The sequence below is a fragment of the Monodelphis domestica genome, chromosome 1 (genome assembly GCF_027887165.1).
Source record: "Monodelphis domestica isolate mMonDom1 chromosome 1, mMonDom1.pri, whole genome shotgun sequence".
Taxonomy (NCBI): Eukaryota; Metazoa; Chordata; class Mammalia; order Didelphimorphia; family Didelphidae; genus Monodelphis; species Monodelphis domestica.
Window position 1 is genome coordinate 735,228,732 of NC_077227.1, and position 22,098 is coordinate 735,250,829.

The window sequence follows — 22,098 nt, forward strand, 5'->3', positions numbered from 1 at the left end:
CTTCTGTTACTTCTCCTGTAACTCATCCTCAGTGAAGAAATTCATCAGCAAACAACTCTGCCACCCAGCCAGTTGCCATATTTCCCTTATAGCTCTCACTTATTTTTCAGAGGGGTCATTTGTGTAAATTTAACCATAATTAGAAATCTCTTACTGGCCTCTCCATTCAAAAGAGGTCTGTGCTGGGACATCCAATGTACCTCCACTAAATGTGAGACACAGACTTCTCAGTCCACCTCAGCTTCCTTTAGTAATGGGAAAATGAGACCCGGGTTACAAGTAGTTGAGACTCAGTGATGGAGAAGTTGGAGACCAGTCAAATACCTGAGTGTATGATATGGTGAGTGAGACTTCCATAGATGAAGATACTTCTTCACTATGGGGAGAGGAACAGAATGAAATAATTAACATCAAGAAGGCAATGGGGTCTGAAAAGGCTTAAAATTCACCTCCAGACTCTTTGAGGTTCCTTCCCCTCCTGAGTGCCATCATTCAGCTAGATTCCTTTGGTCATGCCTCTGGGATCTTCCATACTGAGGGGGATTCCCACCCTGAGTATAGTGTGGACAAACCCCATTTTGACTGTTTTGTGTGAGTTATGATTTGCCCCATATGAATTATTATTTCTATATAAATTCCTATTATTGTTATTATTTTTATAATTGTTATTGTTCCAAAAGTTTATATTTCTATATACCTGATTCCACTTCCTCCAGTTCATCATTACATGATCCATTTTTCCACACTAGAGAATAAACCAAAAAAATTAATAGAAATGATTGACAATTTTAGCAAAGTTGCAATATATAAAAGAAACCCTTAGAAATCATCTCCATTTCGCTATAACACCAGTAAAGCCAAACAGCAAGATATAGAAAGAAAAATTTCATTTAAAATAATTATAGCTATCATAAAATACCAAGGAGTCTACCTGCCAAGATAAACCTAGAGACCAAAAGCTCTCACCATATACCAAGGTAAAGTCAAAATGGAAGCACAATTTAGAAATAAAGGGTGGTACTATAAACAAATCAGTGAAGCACAAAATAGTTTATCTATTAATCCAATGTCAAAACATGACATTAAGAACATTACAAGATGTAAAATAGATAACTTCGGCTACATTAAATTAAAATGTTTCTTTGCATAAACAAAATCAACATAACCAAGACTAAAAGGCAAACAATGAACTGGGGAAAATCTTTATAACAAGTGTCCCTGACAAAAACCTTATTTCTCACATATATAGATAACTAAATCAAATTTATAAGTATCCAAGTCATTCTCCAATTGACAAATTGTGAAATAATATAAAGAGAGAATTCTAAGATGAAGAAATTAAAGCTATCTTTATTCATCTAAAGAATGCTCTAAATCACTATTAATTAAAGAAATGCAAATCAATCACACCTATTCGACTAAGATGACATAAAAGGAAAATAATAAACGTTGGAGGGGATGTGGTAAAAATTGGGACATCAATTCATTTTTGGTGGAGCTGTGAACTGATCCAACCATTCTTGAGAGCACTCTGGAACTATGCCCCAGAGGTCATCAAACTGTTCATACCCTTGACCTAGTAATACTTCTACTAAGTCTGTATCCAAAAGAGATTAAAGATAGGTGTGTGTGTGTGTGTGTGTGTGTGTGTGTGTGTGTGTGTGTGTGTGTGTGTGTATGGAAGACCTGCTTGTGCCAAAATATTTTGTGGAGGCAAAGTGGTGGGACTTCCATCAATTGTGAAATGGCTAAACAAGTTGTAGTATAGGATTGTAATGAAATACTACTGTGCCATAAAAAATGACAAGATGATAAAAAAACTTGGAAAAATCTACATGAAATAATGCAAAATGAAGTGAGAAGAACCAGGGGAACTTTGTACATAGTTACGACAATGATAAATGATAATCAATTATTAAATAAAAAAAGGACAGAAACACTCTGAAGACAGGACTTTCTCTATTGCTTGACTGGGGATCAACTCCAGGAATATGGATCTCTGTGATCAGAAATAATAATAATAATAATAATAATTTAGATAGCATTTAAAATTATAAGGTACTTTATCTATGTTCATACATTTAAATATCATAACCCTGTGAGGTAGGTGCTGTTATTAACTTCATTCCTTACTGATAAGGAATCTGAGCCTGAGAGATTAAGGGATTTGCTAGGGAGTATCTAAAGCAGGATTTGAATTCAGGTCTTCTATACTACAGGCCCAGAACTCTATCTGTAATACCATTGAATATATTTTTAATTCAACCCTCCATTACAAATTCCAGTTGTGCTCATGGCATTATGAATATCTCCATCCTGAGGCTCCACAATACATGAAAGTGATAGCATTTGTATTAAGAGGGTTGGTTTGGGTATAATGGAGGAAAAGCAGATGATAACTGACCAGAAGGTAGAATGAGGGTGAGATGGATTCCCCCCTTCAGTCTTCCTCAAAATATATCTCCCCACTAACCCTGCCTTTACTCCCCTCTAATAACTGATTTGAATGGGTGAACCTCTTCCCTTGGGGAAAGAGAGAGAAATCGGCTCTCTCCCCCTTCAATATGACAAGGAAGTCAATTTAAGATAACTGACATTTTATTCTAACAAATGATGCTTAGGGGTAACATAAGCAAGATGTCTGCAGGTTGGATTTTATGGGAAGGAGGGTAAAGGAAGTCTCTGTCTGTCTAAAATATCTTTTTCCCTCCCTCCAACATTGAGCGACTCAAGCTTGCCAGGCTGGTCTCTGAGAGGTTCAGGGTTTGTGAGCCCTGGTCTATCACAGCAGAGCCAATGTCCAGACCCAGGGTGTCCCAGGAGCTGTGTGAAATCTTCTGATGCTCTTCTTCTTCTTCTTCTTCTTCTTCTTCTTCTCAGGTTCTGCCACAATTTTTGGGATCTTTGGGGGGAAATGGTGATTAGGTTCAATGAGAGATTTTGTATGGCTCAGGAGAGAAATCTCTGATCAGCCTGTCACCCTTGCAGTCTCAAGATAGAGAGAGACACCAGCTGTCTCCCACCTGGAATCTCTCTTCCCTCAAGATTCCAAGCCTCCTGAACCACCCCCCACTGTGGATGCAAACCTCTGCACGTCTCCCAGGCTCTGTCCTTCAAAGTCTCTGGATCATTCCTCTATCACACATTTGAGGGTTTTCTGCACTCATCAAAAGCTCCATTTCACTTCCACTTTTATCCCTACCAGGAAGGGACAGTTCCTTCTTAGTGACAGATGTCCTTTCTGGAAATGAGAGGAGGGCAGGGTGTTGACTGAGCCAAAACAAGGTCAAGGAAAAGCTTGCACACAAAGAAGTTTTTCCTCCTGAGGAATTGTTAGGCAAGTGGTGCATATGGACTGCTAGTTCTCCTATGTGGGATGATTTTGAGGCCTCTGAACAGATACCTAGAGAGCTGGCTAATGAAATGGAGAATGGGGAGAGGCTCATTCTCATCCTGGCTATTTATTCTTGTGCTGTTTGCTCCCAGGGAGATCCTGACAGGTGAGTCTATGGAAGCTGGAGGGATGGATGTGAAGCTCTGAGTTTGACATAGAAGGCTTGGTCTGATGTGAGAGACACAAATCATGCCCTTCTGCCCTGGCCTGATAGGGGGAACTATATGTCTACAAGCCTCTTGGAACTACCAGTCTGATAGAGGAGACATTGCTCATGACCTAGTGGGACTAGTCTGATGGGAAGACTGAATATAGATAGAGAAAATATGTGGGAGTAGAGAAGCAGAGATATAACTTGCAGCCTCTGGGGAGATTTATTGCCTTATTTTCTAGGATAAAACTCCAGTGACTCCAACCAATCTGAGTCAAAAGGAGAAATGAATTCAGAGAAAGAATTATAACTGAGAAAAAGGCAAATCATTTAACCCTGCTTACCTCAGTTTCTTCATCTGCAACAATGGGTTGGAGAAGGAAATAGCAAACTACTTTAGTATCTTTGCCAGGAAAATCCTAAACAGGGTCACAAAAATTCAGACATAACTGAAATGACAATCACAAGTCCCTGATTTCCAGAAAGGAAATATTCTTCAAAAGACAATGAGAAGAAAGGGCATCCCCATCTATCTCAAAGACAGTCTATTGGTTAATTAATATGGATTCATTTCACTTGGTGATCTTATGAGCTCACATGGATTCAATGATCTCCTAGGCTGAAAATTCTCAGCTCTACTTCTCAAGTCTTTTTCCTGACCTCTAGTAACTAATAGCCAACAGTCTCTTGAACATCTCAAACTGAACGTCCTGCAAGCTTTTTGCACATGTCCATAACTAAACCCTTTCCCTTTCCCTTCAAACCCTTCCCATCCTAAACATCCTTACTATTGTCAAGGACAGCACCACCCTGTCAGTCACTCATCCTTACAACCTAAGCATCTTCCTCAACAGCTCACTCTCTTTCCCTCTCTAGGACTGTTGGCAAGTCCCATCAATCTTACCTTCAGGACATCTCTTGGAGATACCTACTACCCGCAGTGATGTAGGCTCTCGCCACTTCACATGTGAACTATTCCAGCACTTTTCTTGTCTTTCTCCCTGATTCAAGTCTCTTCCCATTCCAGTTCATACTCCCTATACTGCTGCCAAATTAGTAGCTCCCCATCATCTCCAGGATCAAATGTGATATTCTCTGTTTGGCATTCAAAGCCATTACATCATGGCTTCTTCTTACTGCTCCTTGATTTGTATTCAGTCCTGCCTGTGTTAGGTCCTGATTGGAAAGTTGGCCACCAGTATATTCTTTTTCTGCAATGCCTCCTGGGAAATATCTGGCATTCCTCACCATATACATTTTTAATGATGTTTATCCCTGGCCCACTTCCTGAAAGCTAGATGTGTTCTATTCCATTCCGCCTCCAGATTTCTAGTATTTTAAGGGGTTTTAAGGTATCTAGGCTCTCTGCTATTGGCTCTAGCCTCTCCTCAATTGTAGGTGGGAATTCTACTCCCTAGTTCCTCAAAACACTTAGAAGTTAGACTAGCTTTTACAAAGGAAGATTTCCTTCATACAAACAATAACAAATATACCAACACACTCTAGCCCACTCCCAAGTTCTTACTTCAAAGCTGGTCTTGGGATTCTTAAAGCAGCCATTCTAGGTCAGAGTAGCTGTGCATCTAGCCTAGAATCCTGCCTCCAAGATCATTACATCTTGGTTCAGTGTCTGGTACGTGAGAAATCTACTTCTAATAGAGAGGAACAGAAGGAAATTGAGAGAAACAGAAAAAACTGCAAATAAACGAGAAAGTTCAAACTCATTTCTCAGGGCCTTATGGTCTAAAAGAAGAGTCTCCCCTTCGCCAGTCTATTTCATTGTGCCCATACTGTAGGGGAACCATTACCATTGCTGGATGCTAACCAGCAAAAAGTGTGCAGGGCAAGAAGGAGGGCAAGATTATCCCAGGATGGCAGTTTGAATGGGACCACCTATTCTGGCTACACAGCCCTTCAAAGGGGATTACTTTCATTTATGTGCTAGGGAAATGTAGGATCTAGGCTATCTTCTCCCAGATACAGGGTGTCTTCATGTGATCTGGGCATGTTTGAAAGCTTTGATGACATATACTTTCCCCTCCTTTTTTTCCTTTAATTTTTCTACTAATGACACGTAAAAACAATTTCCAAAATTTTAAAAAGAATCTCTAGCCTTGAAGTTTCTCCCTTCCTTTCTTCTCCTCCTACACTGAGATGATAAGCAATCTCACATAGATTTTACATGTGCAAAAATGTAAAATATTTTTCCATATTAGTCCTTTCGTTGAAGAAAACTGGAACAAAAAAATTAGAAAGCGGAAAAAGTTTTCTTTGGGCCAATTTAGGCTCCATCAGGTCTTTCTCTGGTAGCAGATGGCATTATCTATCATGAGTCCTTTGGGAATGTTTTGGTTCATTGTTTTGTGGAGAATAGCAAAGTTATTCACAGTTGCTCATTGTATAGTCTGGAGTACATGTATTCATGGTGAAAAGTAGGAGTGGGAGGTGGATGGGTATGGGGAGATTCTAAAATTTTGAGCCCCCCTAAATCCCTGCCTTTTTTTCCTTCTTTCCATTCTTGTCATTCAGCCAATCACAAGCATGAATTGCAATTCATTGCAGTGGGCACATCTCAAGGTCTCTTGGAGTTAAGTGCTATTGCCTTCATTGATGACATTCAATGGGCTTCCTATGGCAAACCACTCCAGCAGATAAAAGTGAAGCATGCCTGGATCTCTGAAGCTTTGGGGAGACAATTCCTCAAGGAGATGCAATACCAGATGACAGACCAGGAGGAAGGTTACCACCGCTTCATCCAGCACTTGACAAGAAATGACAGGAGTAAGAGTAAGTGAGCCCCACACATCCCTTGTCCCCATTCCTCCCCTCATCTAGCTCAGCTTCTATCAACTAAGTCTGGTGGACAAGTTCTCAAGAACATGCTCTCTGAGAATGACATCCTAGAATAGTGATGGTGAATCTTTTAGAATCTGTTGGGGACCCAGTGCTGTGCCTCACCTTGCCTGGACTGTGTGCAGTGCCCTCCCCACTCTCAAACCGAGTGCCCCACCCCCTTCGTTTGGGGGGCAGGGGTTGGGCTCCAAACTGGTTCACATTTGTGGGGGGAAGAGGCCTCCTAGCTCCATGGGGACCCACCCCTGCATCCAGCCAGGCTGGGGGCCTAGCAAAGGGGCCTCTGTTACTTTATATTACAGTAAAAGGGCTGTGAAGAATCCAGACCTAGGCTATAGGACTTAGTGAACCACATTGCCTTCCAAAGATACCAAATCCAAGATTGAAAACAACTCAGAGGACCTCCACCTTCACACTCAATTTGTCTTTAATCATTGCATGTGAACTCAGGATGCCAAACTTCTTAATATTCCTTGGTTCCTAAATTCAGTGATCAATCCCACTGTCTCCCTGGCTCCTTCTCCTCCTCTTCCTCCTCCTCCTTTTCCTTCTTCCTCTTCCTTTTCTTCATTTCCTCCTTTTCATGCTTCCCTCATGTCCTTTTGGCACTTGCTCCTAATTTGTACCTTCTTTTTTCTTTTCTATCGCCCATCATTAATCAAAATAAACCACAGAAATGTATTTATTCCGGGATCCATATGTAAAAGACCACATAAGAATTGAGAAATAAGATAACACAGCAGAAAAAGATGAATAGGAATGCACATAAAAGTTTTATTGTTCTTGATTCATGATCTTCTCTGTCTTTTGTCAGATCTTCTTCCTCTATTTATTAGCATTCTTCCTAGGCTTAGAGAATCAGACTTTCTCATGGGCACCTGAATATTTCTACCTCACATACAAATGACCCTCACAATTCACAAAACGAATTCCTTTTTTTCTTCTGGGACACATGACAGAGTTTATCTCCATCAATTTCTTCATATCCAACATCACCATTTTCTCCCACAATATCCCATGTTTCTTTTCCCCACAGATCATCGCACTTTGCAGTTTTATCTAAATTGTGAATTAAATGAAGATATTCCCTTGAAATACCATGTAAAGTATGGTTTTGATGGAGAAGATTTTATTGAGACAAATGAGAAAGGAAAATGGAAGGTCTTGCACCATTGGGCTATTGGCTCTGAAATCTTTTTTGAAAGTCCGGCCGTCTTCGAACAGTTTAATAAGATATATTGCATTGGAGTCATGCAGAAAATCCTTCAGAAGTCAAGCTTGAAAGAGAATCGTGAGTCCCCTTTTCTCCCCATCCTTTACCAAGACATCTCCCCTATTCTATTGTATGGTATTAGAATCCTGGAACTAGGAGGCAGATGACCTGAGATCTGAGATGTAGCTGTCTCTAACAATAAAATACACACATTGTGGCAATGTGAGGAAATGCCTTTATTACTTTATTCAAATGAATAATGTAGATCTAGTCTGATAACTCATTATGGTATGGAAGTCATTGTAGATTCCCTAAGGAACTACTTTCTCCATTTTTTTTTAGTATAAAGACTACCATTTATTTCAGTTCAGGAACCTCTACATTCCTTAGAGTATAGCTGTGCTATAAGTATGCCTCCAGAGAAAAAGATTCAAATACTCAAATACAGCTGTGGTCCCAACCACGTGGATTTCACCTACAAATCACGGATCATGCTTCCTCCAACATTGCTCATTGTAAGCAATTCTTGTCCCTATCCTTCCATAAATTTGCCACAGGAGGTCTGCCCTATGTGCCTTGTCCATTCCTTGATTTCACTTCTTAAAATTAATATTTTATTTTTTAATTAACATAAATATAATTTCTTGTTATAAAAATATTTTTAAAGGACTAAAATTTTTGCTGGGAGAAATGCAACATCTGTTTTACTTGGCTTTCTATTTTTTTAATTAACAGAAGTATATGTTTTTCACTGTCATCTTCGTCAAGACATGGAAATAAGGAATAATAAATTCATTGTAACAAATATATATATATATATAGTCAAGCAAAGCAAATATCTTCATTTACTATGTTAAAAAAGTCTCATCTGTATCCTAAATCCATCTCCTATATGTCAGGAAATGGGTAGCATGCTTCATCTATAGTCCTGTGGAGTCGTGGATGTTCATTTGGTTCATTATCATTTTTACATCTTTCAAAATTGTTTGCCAGGACTGTTGTTATTATATAAATTAATATCCTAGTTCTGCTCACGTTCTTCTTTATCACCTCCTAAAAATCCTGATTTCTAAAGTATTCATTCAAAAGTGTTCATTTTATAAAATGGATGCTATGACGTACATTTTTTTCTTGAGATTTTGTCTTATTTCACTTTTTTTTTCAGTTCATAGATGCCTTTCCATGTTTCTGAAATAATTTATTTCCTTAATATTCTGTCACATTTACATGCCATAATTTGTTCAGCTAATGCCCAGTTGATGGACATTCCCTTATTTTCCAGGTATTTGCCACTCCTCAAATTGCAGCTCTAAGTATTTTTATACATCTGGGACCCATTTCCTCTTCTTCTTTTTTTTTTTTTTTTTGGTTCTCTTTACAGAGACCTAGCTGTGTTAGAATTGTGTCAAAGGGAACCTTTTCCTATGTAATTTGAAATTGCTTTCCGAAATGGTTTTATATATATATATATATATATATGTATATATATATGCATATATGTGTGCACCAATAGTTTTGCCACATCCCCTCCATTTGTCATTTTCCTTGTCATCTTTGCCAATTTGATGGGTATGAGATATATCCTCAGAATTCATATAATGTCTTTCTCTAATCATTAGTTTTTTAGATTTAAAAAAAAATGTGGCTATATAGACTGCATTTCTTCCCTTGAGAATTGCCTTTGATCATCAATTAATTGGGAAATGGCTCTTATTCTTATAAATTTCAGGCTATTCTATATATAATTTGGAAATGAGGTTTTTAAGATAAATGTGTGGCAGATTTTTGCATTCTTTGATAGATTGGGCAGGCAGGTGGAGTCAGGAAGACTTCAAATCCAGCCTCAGAGACTTATTAGTCATGTAACCCTGAGTAAGTTGATTTCTGTTTGTCTCAATTTCCTTATCTGTAAAATGGGCATATAATAGTACGGCTCCAAAGAGATAATATTTTTAAAATGCTTAGTACTCCACCTGGCAAATATATATATATATATATATGTATATATATACATATATATATATATACACATAAATGTTAATTTATATTTTTATTGTTTTCATTATTAATGAATAACCTGACTAATATAATTGTGGTTATTTGAAGTGTTGAAATATTAAAGAAGATTGTCGCCTGAACTTTAAGCAATATTAGTTGCTTATTACCACTGGTAGTCAGTTAGACATCTCCTGATTTTAAAGAAACAGATAATTACAGGATTTCTGAGTTAATAGGAATGTCATTTATATGTGAAAAAGCATATCTCCTAAAATATGCTCAATATGCATTTCTTTACCACCCTGAAGTGATGAGGTGCATTAGGTGTGGAATGAAACCTATATAATTTTTATGCAACTGTTGTGGAGGTGCAGATGTCAACCACTAAGTGAATATATATTTGCTATAAAAATGACTCATTTTTTTCTTTCTAATGGAGAATCTGGGGAAGTGAAAAAATGTATTTCTGTTAATCTAAAACAGAGAGAGATGGAGGGTGCTACAGATGTGAATGCTTCAGGCATTTTTAGATGGGGTCATTGTATTATTTATTTAATTGTTTTGTTACAACAGAACTCTACCCACAGGTGGAGTACTCTCTAAATGTTTATAATATTAAAAAACCCATAACAATGAAATGAATGTAGGCATTTAAAAACAAATCTAAAGCAAACTAAACTTCCAAAGAAATTTCACAACAGTTGCATAAGAAAGGAATTATGCAGTTTTTAAGAGACCATAGAAAAGAGTGGCTTTTTCTTGTAGTAGTTAGACAGTGTGATAAAAGAAGCTGTTGTGATGTGGGCAATCACTTTGCTTTATTAATGTGATGTGGACATGTTAGAAAAGAAAATGCTGATGAAAAGAAAATAAACTCTAAAGGCAGTCATCTGGATTGGGGATATAGACTCTAAATGATCACCCTAATGTAAATGTCAATAACATGGAAATAGGTCTTGATCAATGACACATGTAAAACCCAGTGGAATTGCATGTTGGCTATGGGAGGGGAGTGGAGGGGAGGGAAAGAACATGAATCATGGAACCATGGAAAAATATTCTTAATTAATCAATTAAATAAAAATTTAAAAAAGAATAAAAAAATAAGAGCAGACATCCAATATTGGACTCAGGACCTTGAAATGAGGTGAAATTCTCTCCCTTCCCAGACATTCCATTCCAGTTTTTATTAGTTTGTGAGAATTTAACACAAATCTGTACCCCTCTTTCCTTTTTTTTTGAAAATTTTATTTAATTAGATGATTTAGATTATTTTTCCATGGTTATAAGACCATATTCTTTCCCTCTCTCCCCAAGTCCTTTCCATATCCGACACACACACACACATACAATTCCACTGGGTTTTACATGGGTCATTGATCAAGATCTATTTCCATATTATTGATATTTGCACTAGGGTGATCGCTTAGAGTCTACGTCCCCAATCATATCCCCATTGAACCATGTGATCAAGCAGTTGTTTTTTCCTCTGTGTTTCTGCTCCCACAGTTCTTCCTCTGGATGGTGATAGCCTCTTCCTCAGAAATCCCTCAGAATTGTCTTGTATCACTGCATTGCTGCTAGTAGAGAAGTCCATTACACTTGATTTTACCACAGTGTATCAGTCTCGGTATACATTGTTCCCCTCTTTCCTTTTTAAAAGAAAAGTATCATTTTGAATTTGGATTTGAAAATGGAAAAATGTGAAAATTTGATATTTGAATTTGAAAAATCAGTCTCACCTCACCCTTTGATTGGATTAAAAACAAGGCCTGAGGCTTATCTATATAAGGGGGATGCATGAGCACTCTGGAAGGATGCTAGAAGCCTCATGGCTCCCTGGCATCTCGGATGATATTTGCCTCTTGTCCCACATCCAGAAAACCAGCCACCGACCCAAACTGAGATCAAGTCTGTCCAATCAGAGAAACCCAGAAAAGTGATGCCACAGGGGTATATGTTATGGATCAGGGAAGCTTGCAGGGCTATTCTTGCCAATGGGAATGAGTGGAGACAAAAAGTGAGCAGCAAGCTCTGGGTGTCTTTTCTTTTTCCGACCTTCTTGTTACTATTTAATAAATAGTTGTAAATTAAGATACAGTCTCTAGAGAATTTTCATTGTAATAGCTCATCATCATAAACAATAAAAATAGCATGGGCTTCTACTGGGTCAGAGTATGATATTAGACACTCAGTAGGGCTGAGATACCCAGACAACTGACATTGCTGGAGGGGGAAAGAGTAAAGGTAGGTCAAAAGGAAGGAAGAAGGGAGGATGAGGAACAGTGAATGGTTCCTAATTTTGGATCTGCTGCCTTTTGTCTCTCTTGTCTTCTGCCTTCAGGACCACCCGACATGTATGTGTCCCACCAAGAATTCCCTAATGGCACCATCACCTTTTCCTGTACAGCCACAGGCTTCTACCCACAAGCTATCCAGATGTCCTGGAAGAAAGCTGATAATGGAACCATAGTGGGGAAAGAGGACTCTAGTGGTATACTTCCCAATTCTGATGATACCTTTTATCTTCAAATCTCCCTGGAGGTCCAGCCAGGAGAGCTTAGAACAGGTTATGCTTGTGTGGTGGATCACAGTCAGCTGGAGGCACCAGCTGTGCTCCCTGGTGAGTATCTCAGCCAAGTTACCCAGGCCCATCCTCTGAAGGCCAAGCCATGGAATTCTGTTCCTCCTTGCCTATATTGATCCCTGCCTGGTAAAGGATTCAAGACCAAAGTTCCCACTAGGCAGTTTCTCCATTGCACCATGAAGTCTAATTCCCCCACTCTCATTAATTTGCTGGCTTTTCTCTCTGCAGTTCATGAGAAGCCCACCAAGGGGAATATTTGGGTTGTTGTCCTGAGCATCCTGATAGCAGCCATTCTGTTGATTAGCTGTTTTGTAATCTTCAGGAAATGGAGGAAGACATGATCAAGTTTGTACCATTAGGTGAGAGGGAAATGGATGGGAAGAAGAGGCTTTAAAAGAATAGAAGAAGTTGTTATTCTGGGATTGATGTTAATAATTGTGTACTTTGTAAAAAGAATCCCAGAAACAGAAAAGGAAGGGACCCTGAATGCCATCTAAACCAAACCTCCATAAGAACATCATTTCTCTATCCATCATTCCCAATGAATGATCATCTGTCCTTGAATTGAAGGCTTCAAGTGTCAGGGAAGTCAACCTAATTTTTTTCTTTTCTTTCCTTTCTTTCTTTCTTTCTTTCTTTCTTTCTTTCTTTCTTTCTTTCTTTCTTTCTTTCTTTCTTTCTTTCTTTCTTTCTTTCTTTCTTTCTTTCTTTCTTTCTTTCTTTCTTTCTTTCTTTCTTTCTTTCTTTCTTTCTTTCTTTCTTTCTTTCTTTCTTTCTTTCTTTCTTTCTTTCTTTCTTTCTTTCTTTCTTTCTTTCTTTCTTTCTTTCGCAGATATGTTTGTTTGTTGGAAAGGAAGTATGGCATAATGGATAGAGAAGACCTGTATTCAAATCTGATCTCTGACACAAACTGGCTGTATGTTCCTGGCCAAATCACTTAACCTCTCCATACCTTAGGCAATTTTCTAATACTTTAAATTCCAGGGAAGATACTTATCTCCAGTGGTAAAAATTTTTTTCTTACCTGTGTTTAGCAGAACGTTTGCCACCTAATAAGCCCTAAAATAAAGGTCTGTTGTCGACTCACTGATCTGGGAATTCCTTTCACCAGTAAAATCACAGGTCCAGTGCCTTTAACTATATTTGGTTTGTAGCTCAATTGCATTTCTGACTGTATTTATCCTCTACTCTCCAAATAAAGAATTTAAAAGATGTGGGTATGTTTGGGGGATGATGAATGTGTAAAACTTACTAACAAGTCAACAAAGGTTGCCCAAAGGCACTTCCTTTTGAAGAAGCTCTTTCTACTTTTTCAATTCCGATTATTATGAAGTATTTTTTCACACATAGAGGCAGAATTTGTCCTTCTTTACTTTCCACTAGTCACTTTTACTTCCTTCCTCTGGGATCAAGTAGAATATTTTTAATTCCTCTTTTGCTTGGAAGATATTCAGAAACAGAAAAGATTCTATCACTACTTTCTTCAAACTATGATTATATAGTTAGTAGTCTCTCGGTAACCAAGGATGACAATTGTCTTTGTGTGTTTTCATCTATGATAGATGAGTGTGCACAAAGACACTTGTGTGTGAAGAATATTTAAGTGGAAAAGTCGGTGCACAGAGACAGTCCCACTCTCTTGGTGTTAGAAGCCTGGGTCCAGTGGCACAAAAAGTCGTTACACCTGGAGACTTCCTCAGCTGCATTGGATGGCCGTGTTGTCTTTGGTGCTCCAACATGCCCTGAGCACTCCACAGTGCTTTGCTGCATTGCCCTCTCAGCCGTTGAACCTTCTTATTGGTTTCTTTCGTCTCTTCAGCCGAAGCAGTCTTCACATGCTTCACACTATTTCATATTATACTAGAAACACTAGTTTTAGCAATAAGAGAAGGAAAAGAAGTGAAGAAATTAAAGTAGGCAATGAGGAAACTAAAGATTACCTTTTGTTGATTATTTCTATTAGCTTTTTTGTTGATTCTCTAGGATTCTTTAAGTAGACCATCATATCATCCTCAAAGAATGATAACTTGGTCTCCTCATTGCCTATTTTAATGCCTTCAATTTCTCTTTCTTCTCTGATTTCTACTGTTAGTGTTTCTAGTACAATGTTAAATAATAGAGGTGATAATGGGCATCCTTGTTTCACTCCTGATCTTATTGGGAATGCATCTAGTTTATCCCCATTGCAGATGATGTTAGCTGATGGTTTTAGATATATACTGTTTATTATTTTTAGGAAAGACCCTTCTATTCCTATACTTTCTAGTGTTTTTAATAGGAATGGGTGTTGTATTTTATCAAAGGCTTTTTCTGTGTCTATTGAAACAATCATGTGGTTTTTGTTGGTTTGCTTGTTGATATGGTCAATTATGTGGATGGTTTTCCTAATATTGAACCAGCCCTGCATCCCAGGTATAAATCCTACTTGATCATGGTGGATGACCCTTCTGATCACTTGCTGGAGTCTTTTTGCTAGTATCCTGTTTAAGATTTTCGCATCTATGTTCATTATGGAGATTGGTCTATAGTGTTCTTTCTCCATTTTTGATCTACCTGGCTTTTTTTGTTGTTGGTAGCACTCCCTCTTTACTTATTATGTCAAATAGTTTGTATAGTATTGGGGTTAGCTGTTCATTGAATGTTTGATAGAATTCACTAGTGAATCAATCAGGCCCTGGGGATTTTTTCTTAGGGAGTTCTTTGATGGCTTGTTGGATTTCTTTTTCTGATATGGGATTATTTAAGAATTCTATTTCTTCCTCTGTTAGTGTGGGCAATTTATATTTTTGTAACTATTCATCCATATTGCCTAGATTGGCATATTTATTGCCATATAATTGGGAAAAGAAGTTTTTAATGATTGCCTTAATATCCTCTTCATTGGAGGTAAGGTCCCCCTTTTCATCCATGATACTGTTAATTTGCTTTTTTTTTCTCTCCTTTTTTAAATTAGGTTGACAAATACCTTGTCTATTTTGTTTGTTTTTTCAAAGTACCAGCTTCTAGTCTTATTTATTAGTTCAATAGTTCTATCACTTTCAATTTTATTAATTTCTCACTTAATTTTTAGGATTTCTAATTTGGTTTTCTTCTGGGTGTTTTTAATTTGTTCACTTTCAAGTTTTTTTGATTTACATGACCAATTCATTGATCTCTGCCCACCCTAATTTGTTAATATATGCACTCAGGGATATGAATTTTCCTCTGTGTACTGCTTTGGATGCATCCCATAAGGTTTGAAAGGATGTCTCACTATTGTCATTTTCCTCAATGAAATTATTAATTGTTTCTATGACTTGTTCTCTAACTAACTGATTTTGGAGCATCATATTATTTAATTTCCAATTGATTTTTCATTTTGCTCTCCACATACCCTTACTGATCATTATTTTTATTGCCTTATGATCTGAAAAGGTTGCATTAAATATTTCTGCTTTTCTACATTTGTATGCCATGTTTTTATGATCTAGTGTATGGTCAATCTTTGTGAATGTGCCATGTGCTGCTGAAAAGAAGGTATATTCCTTTTTGTCCCTATTTATTTTTCTCCATATATCTATCAACTCTAATTTTTCTAAGATTTAATTCACCTCTTTTACCTCTTTCTTATTTATTTTTTGATTTGATTTATCTAAATTTGATAGTGGTTGGTTGAGATCTCTCACTAGTATAGTTTTATTATCGATTTCCTCCTTCAATTCTCCTAGTTTCTCCATTAGAAATTTGGATGCTATACCATTTGGTGCATACATGTTGATTAGTGATATTTTGTCATTGTCTATACTCCCTTTTATCAGGATGTATTTACCTTCCCTATCCCTTTTAATCAGGTTTATTTTTGCTTTGGCTTTGTCAGATATCATGATTGCTACTCCTGCCTTCTTTCTGTCAGTTGAGGCCCAATAGGTCTTACTCCAACCTTTCATTCTGACCTTGTCAGTTTCTACCCGTCTCATGTGTGTTTCTTGAAGACAACATATGGTAGGGTTTTGGATTCTAATCCATTCTGCTATTTGTCTATGTTTTATGGGTGAGTTCATCCCATTCACATTCAATGTTACGATTGTCATTTGTATGTTCCCCAGAATTTTGATATCCTCCCCTAATTCTGACCTTTTTTCTTTTGCTATTACCTTTTAAACCCATGGTTTATTTTAAATCAGTCCCCCTAGTCCCCTCCCTTGTTATGCTTCCCTTTCTAGCCCCTCCCTTTTTCTTCCCTTCCCCTCCCCCCTCTCCTTCCTTCCCATTTTGTGTTCCCTCCCTCCACCCCCCTTTGTTTTTCCCTTCTCCCTTACCCTGTTGGATAAGATAGAATTAAAGATCCCAATGGATCTGGTTGCTCTTCCGTCTCAGAATTGGTTTCACTGAAAGTAAGGTTTAAGTAATACCAATTAGCACTCTTTTCCTCTCTTTCTTATAAAAGAATTCTTCCCCTCCCCTCCCCTTCCTGTGTGTATCTTTGTGTGACAAAGATTGTTCTATTTAATTTATTTCTATTTCTTCAAGTATATCTTAGTACCATCATTGATTCCCCTCTTCCTTTTTCTTTCTTTTTTCCTCCCTCCCCTCCAAATCATGCTAATGGCCCAATCTTTCCCTATGAGTGATTCTTCTGATTACTCTATTAATGCATACAATTTTTGAATGTCGCACATAACATTTCTCCCATATGTTAGTATACATAATTTGATCTAATTGTGGCCCTTATAGAAGAGAGTTTGAATAAAAGAGGAAAAAAATCACTTTTCTCCTTTTTCCCTTTCTTTCATATTTACCTTTTCATGTTTCTCTTGCTCTTTGTGTTTGGATGTCAAACTTTCCACTGAGTTCTGGTCTTTTCTTTATGAATATTTGGAAATCTTCTATTTTGTCAAATGACCATACTTTCCCCTGGAAGTATATAGTCAGTTTTGATGGGTAGCTGATTCGTGCTTGAAGACCCAGTTCTCTTGCCTTTCTGAATATCGTGTTCCAGGCTTTATGGTCTCTTAGTGTGTTCACTGCTAGGTCTTGTGTGATCCTTATTGATGTGCCTCTGTATCTGAAGTTTCTCTTCCTAGCTTCTTGTAATATTTTCTCCTTAGCTTGGAAGCTCTTGAATTTGGCAATTACATTCCTAGGGGTTGTTTTTTGGGGATTTAATGACAAGCTGATACTACTGGGAGACTTCAATGCCCGCGTTGGCCACGACCATGAAAGATGGAAAGGAGTGCTCGGCAAACATGGCGTGGGCAAAATGAACAACAACGGCCTACTGCTACTCAGCAAATGCTCAGAGTTAGAACTCACCATCACGAACACTGTGTTCAGAATGGCGAACAAATATAAAACAATGTGGATGCACCCGCGATCAAAACAGTGGCATCTCATTGACTACATCATTGTATGTAAAGATCACCAGAGCCATGAGAGGAGCTGAATGCTGGACAGACCACTGATTGGTTGGAGCAACTCTTCAAATGTGCATTGCGCCTCGCCATCCAAAATGCGCCCAGACAGTTCACGCATTTTACAATGTGAGTCGTCTTAGAGATCCATCTTATTTGCAAACATTCCAGTCCTGCCTGGACAACAAGCTGTCTGCCAAGGGACCACTCACTGGAAGCTCAACCGAGAAATGGAACCACTTCAGAGATGTAGTGAAGGAAACATCAAAGGCAATCCTAGGCCCAAAACAACGCAACCACCAGGACTGGTTCAATGAGAACAACACTGCTATTGAAGACCTATTTAGCAAGAAGAACAAAGCCTTTATGGAGTGGCAAAATAACCCAAACTCTGCTCCTAAAAAGGACAGATTCAAGTCTCTCCAAACCACGGCACAGCGTGAGATCAAGAAGATGCAAGACCGATGGTGGGAAAAAAAGGCAGAAGAAATCCAGCAGTTTGCTGATATGAAAAACTACAAACAATTTTTCAGTGTCCTCAAGACTGTCTATGGGCCATTAAAAGCCACCACCACTCCCTTGCTATCCTATGATGGTGACACTCTCATAAAAGATAAAAAAGGCATCAGCAACAGGTGGAAAGAACACTTCAGTCAGCTTCTCAACCAACCCTCTTCAGTTGACCAAAGCGCCCTTGACCAGGTCCCCCAAAACCACTCCATTGAACAACTTGACGTCCCTCCTTCAATAGAAGAAGTCCAAAAAGCCATTAAACAAATGAGTGCAGGCAAGGCACCCGGTAAAGACGGGATCCCAACCGAGGTGTACAAGGTCTTAAATGGAAAGGCACTCCAGGCATTTCACATAGTGCTGACCAGCATATGGGAAGAGGAAGACATGCCCCCAGAACTCAGAGATGCCTCCATTGTAGCCCTATACAAGAACAAAGGCTCACGAGCAGCCTGTGACAACTACAGAGGCATCTCACTACTCTCCACTGCTGGAAAGATCCTCGCCCGTGTTATACTCAACAGACTCCTGTCATCTGTTTTAGAGAAGAACCTGCCTGAATCACAATGTGGATTCTGACCAGATCATAGCACCATCAACATGGTCTTCACAGTGAGGCAAATGCAGGAAAAATGCCTTGAGCAGAACCTGAGTCTCTACATTGTCTTCATAGACCTGACAAAGGCGTTCGACACAGTGAACAGGGACACATTGTGGGTGATCCTCAGCAAGCTCGGTTGCCCCAAAATTCGTCAAACTGATCCAGCTCTTTCATGTCGACATGACAGGGGAAGTCCTATCTGGTGGAGAGACTTCTGATCACTTCAACAACTCCAATGGCGTGAAACAAGGCTGTGTTTCTCGCTCTGGTACTATTCAACCTATTTTTCACCCAGGTATTACGACATGCTGTGATGGATCTAGACCTGGGCGTCTACATCAAATACCAACTGGATGGCTCACTATTTGACCTTCACCTCCTGACTGCAAAAACAAAGACAACAGAGAGACTCATCCTGGAAGCTCTCTTTGCAGATGACTGTGCTCTCATGGCCCACCAAGAAAATCATCTTCAAACCATTGTGGACAGGTTCTCTACCGCAACAAAACTGTTTGGCCTGACTATCAGCCTCAGCAAAACAGAGGTGCTGTTCCAACCTGCACCAGGGAGGCCAATGAACCAGCTGTGCATTACAGTTGACGGCATGCAGCTTTCTAATGTCAACACTTTCAAGTACCTGGGCAACACCATCGCCAACAACAGGTCCCTAGACCACGAGATCAATGCCAGGATCCAAAAGGCCAGCCAGGCACTTGGGCTGCTGCGCTGCAAAGTCCTCCAACACAGAGGTGTAAGCACTGTGACGAAGCTCAAAGTGTATAATGCAGTGGTCCTCAGCTCGCTCCTGTATGGTTGTGAGACATGGACACTTTTTAGGAAGCACATGAAACAGCTGGAGCAATTCCACCAATGCTCCCTCCGGTCAATCATGAGGATCCAATAGCAGGACCGAATCACCAATCAGGAAGTCCTTGACAGAGCCAACTCCACCAGCATCAAAGTCATGGTCCTCAAAACCCAGCTACGATGGTCTGGACACGTCATCCGCATGGACCCACAGCGAATACCAAGACAGGTATTCTACGGTGAACTGTCAGCTGGACTCAGGAAACAAGGCCGACCAAAAACGATTCAAGGATCAGCTAAAGTCAAACTTGAAGTGGGCTTGCATCACACCAAAGCAACTAGAACTCGCTGCCTCTGACAGAAGCAGCTGGCGAACCCACATTAACCATGCCGCCACCACCTTTGAAGATGAGCGACGTCAACGTCTTACTGCTGCGCGTGAACGCCGACACCAGGCCACAACTGCACCTCCCATAACAACTGGAGTCCCATGCCCCATGTGCCACAAAATTTGCGCCCCAGCCTTTGGATTCCAAAGCCACATGAGGGCACACCATAGATGAAACTGCACAAAGACAATAGTCATTCTCAATCACTGAGAGACTACCACTAGACTAGTATAGAGGGTGTTCTATGAACTCTTTCAATTTCTATTTTTCCCCTTTGTTTCAGCACATCAGGGCATTTCTCTTCGATGATTTCTTGTCATATGGCATCAAGGTTTTTGTTAATCTCTGGTTTTTCCAGGTAGACCAGTGATTCTCAAATTGTCTCTCCTTCCTCTGTTTTCCTGGTCTGTCACCTTGTCAGTGAGATATTTTATGTTTTCTCCTAATTCATTAATTTTTTGACTTTGCTTTATCAATTCTTGCTGTTTTGCAAGATCACTGTCTTCCAGTTGCTTATTTCTGGTCTTTAAGGACTGGTTTTGCTTTTCAGTTTGGTCTGCCTTTCTGTTAGAGGCTTCCAGCTGTTTCTCAAATTGTGAGATTTTGTTTGTCAGGCTGAAGACCTCTTTCTGAATTTGTTCCCATTTTTCTAGCCAGATTTTCTATTTTTTTGATAAGCTCCATTTTGAGTTCTTCCAGAGCTTGTGCATAATTTCCATTTTTGGGGGGTGTTTTTTGATTTTGTTTGCATTTCATCCTCTTTTTTGTTTGTAGCCTGTGTTTTCCCTCCATAAAAGTTTTCAATAGTCACTTTTTCCCCTTTCTTCTTGGAGGGTTGATCTTGGGCACTCTGAGCCATGTCTTTGGTGGTTTTCCCTTTCCTTTTCAGTCAGAAATCTGAGTGAAATGGGCGGATTTTGATGTTTTTGCCTCAGGCTGATTCTTCCCAGCCTCCGAAGTTTGTTAGCGTGGCCTGTGGTCTCTTCTTTCCAGTGCACGTAGGCTTTCCCTGTAAAACTGCTCTGCGGGGTAGTTCCCTGGTAGTCCTTGTCCGTTCCCAAGGACCCTGGCATGCCCCCCCTCCCTCACTACAGTGAGGAGTGGAGGAGATTTTGCCTCCAGCCATTTCTAGAGCCTCCACTGCGTTCACAGTTTGTAGGAGCCCCCATGGTCTGTGCGCTCTCCAGTGACACCACTCTGAGGGGTAGTTCCCTGGGAGTCCTCCTTAGATCCCAAGGACCCTGGCCACTCACTGCAGGGATGTTCCTCACTCACTCGCTGTCTCCGGTGAGTGATCTGGGGTGGGGGAGGGCAGCTCAGCTCAGCTCACGCTTGGCAGCTAGCTTTCTCTCCCTCTTCTAGTGTTGAAGTGTTCAAACCCCACGTACCTTCATTGCTGTGGGCTGCTGGAGAGTCCCTCCAATCTTCCAAAGATGATTTTTATGCTCTTTTGAGGTAGTCTATTTCATTTGGTACGGGGTGAGGAAACAATTAGTGTTTAGATTGCCACCATGTTTACCCGGAAGTAACAGTTTATTTTCTTGATTCAAGAAGTTATTGAGCTTTTTCTGAAATGTTTTCTCAAATTTTTTTTAAATCTTAGATTTTTTGAAAATAACACAATAGTAAAAAGAGAGGTAAGGGCCAGGTAATAGGAGTTAAGTGACTTGCCCAGGGTCACAAATACAGGCAGTATCTGAGAGCACATTTGAACCCAGGACCTCCCATCTCCTGGCCTGGCTTTCTATATCCACTGAGCCACTTAGCTGCTCTCACCCCCACAATCTGTGTTTTTTAAGTCATAAAATTATAAATAACGATGAACTGCTATAACCACTAATAGCTCTAGAGAGGACCCTTGGAGTCCTTGGGTGACAATGGTGGGACTGATACTAAAGGATTAAACACCCCTGGACAACACTGAGAGTACAAAAAGAATGTCAGATTGTTTTTTTTCCTCTGAGACTTAGCCTTTGATTCCTAAGTGATGCAAGATATACTGATTGGCATCCAAAAGTTCCTTAGAGGAACTACGACAGCACAAAATGAACTGGTCTTTGCAATTTATTTGGATGGTATGTTATGTTCCTATTCCCCAAATCTTAAAAAATTGTCTAAAAAAATTAAAGTCCCAAAACTCAAGTAGCTCCTATTGTTTTAAGATGTGGCATATTTTGAGATGCAATATGGGAAGTTCAGTAAGTA

At 39.4% G+C, this 22,098-nt stretch overlaps 1 protein-coding gene across 1 annotated transcript; it reads left to right on the plus strand.

Moving 5' to 3' along the window:
• The first annotated feature begins 3,171 nt into the window (after positions 1-3,171).
• Positions 3,172-13,408, plus strand: LOC103095658 (hereditary hemochromatosis protein homolog). Its single transcript, XM_007477478.3, has 6 exons — positions 3,172-3,500; positions 6,075-6,332; positions 7,435-7,689; positions 11,954-12,232; positions 12,425-12,555; positions 13,029-13,408. Exons 1-5 carry the CDS (start codon positions 3,377-3,379, stop codon positions 12,535-12,537), a joined length of 1,029 nt encoding a protein of 342 aa, XP_007477540.2. The 5' UTR covers positions 3,172-3,376; the 3' UTR covers positions 12,538-12,555; positions 13,029-13,408.
• Positions 13,409-22,098: the final 8,690 nt, after the last annotated feature.

Bases quoted from the DNA above. Each gene is read 5' to 3' on its own strand.
- LOC103095658 (XM_007477478.3), top strand. From the start codon at position 3,377: ATGATTTTGAGGCCTCTGAACAGATACCTAGAGAGCTGGCTAATGAAA. The intron at 3,501-6,074 runs GTGAGTCTATGG...CTTGTCATTCAG, and splicing joins TCCCAGGGAGATCCTGACAG to CCAATCACAAGCATGAATTG. The intron at 6,333-7,434 runs GTAAGTGAGCCC...TTTTCCCCACAG, and splicing joins AAGAAATGACAGGAGTAAGA to ATCATCGCACTTTGCAGTTT.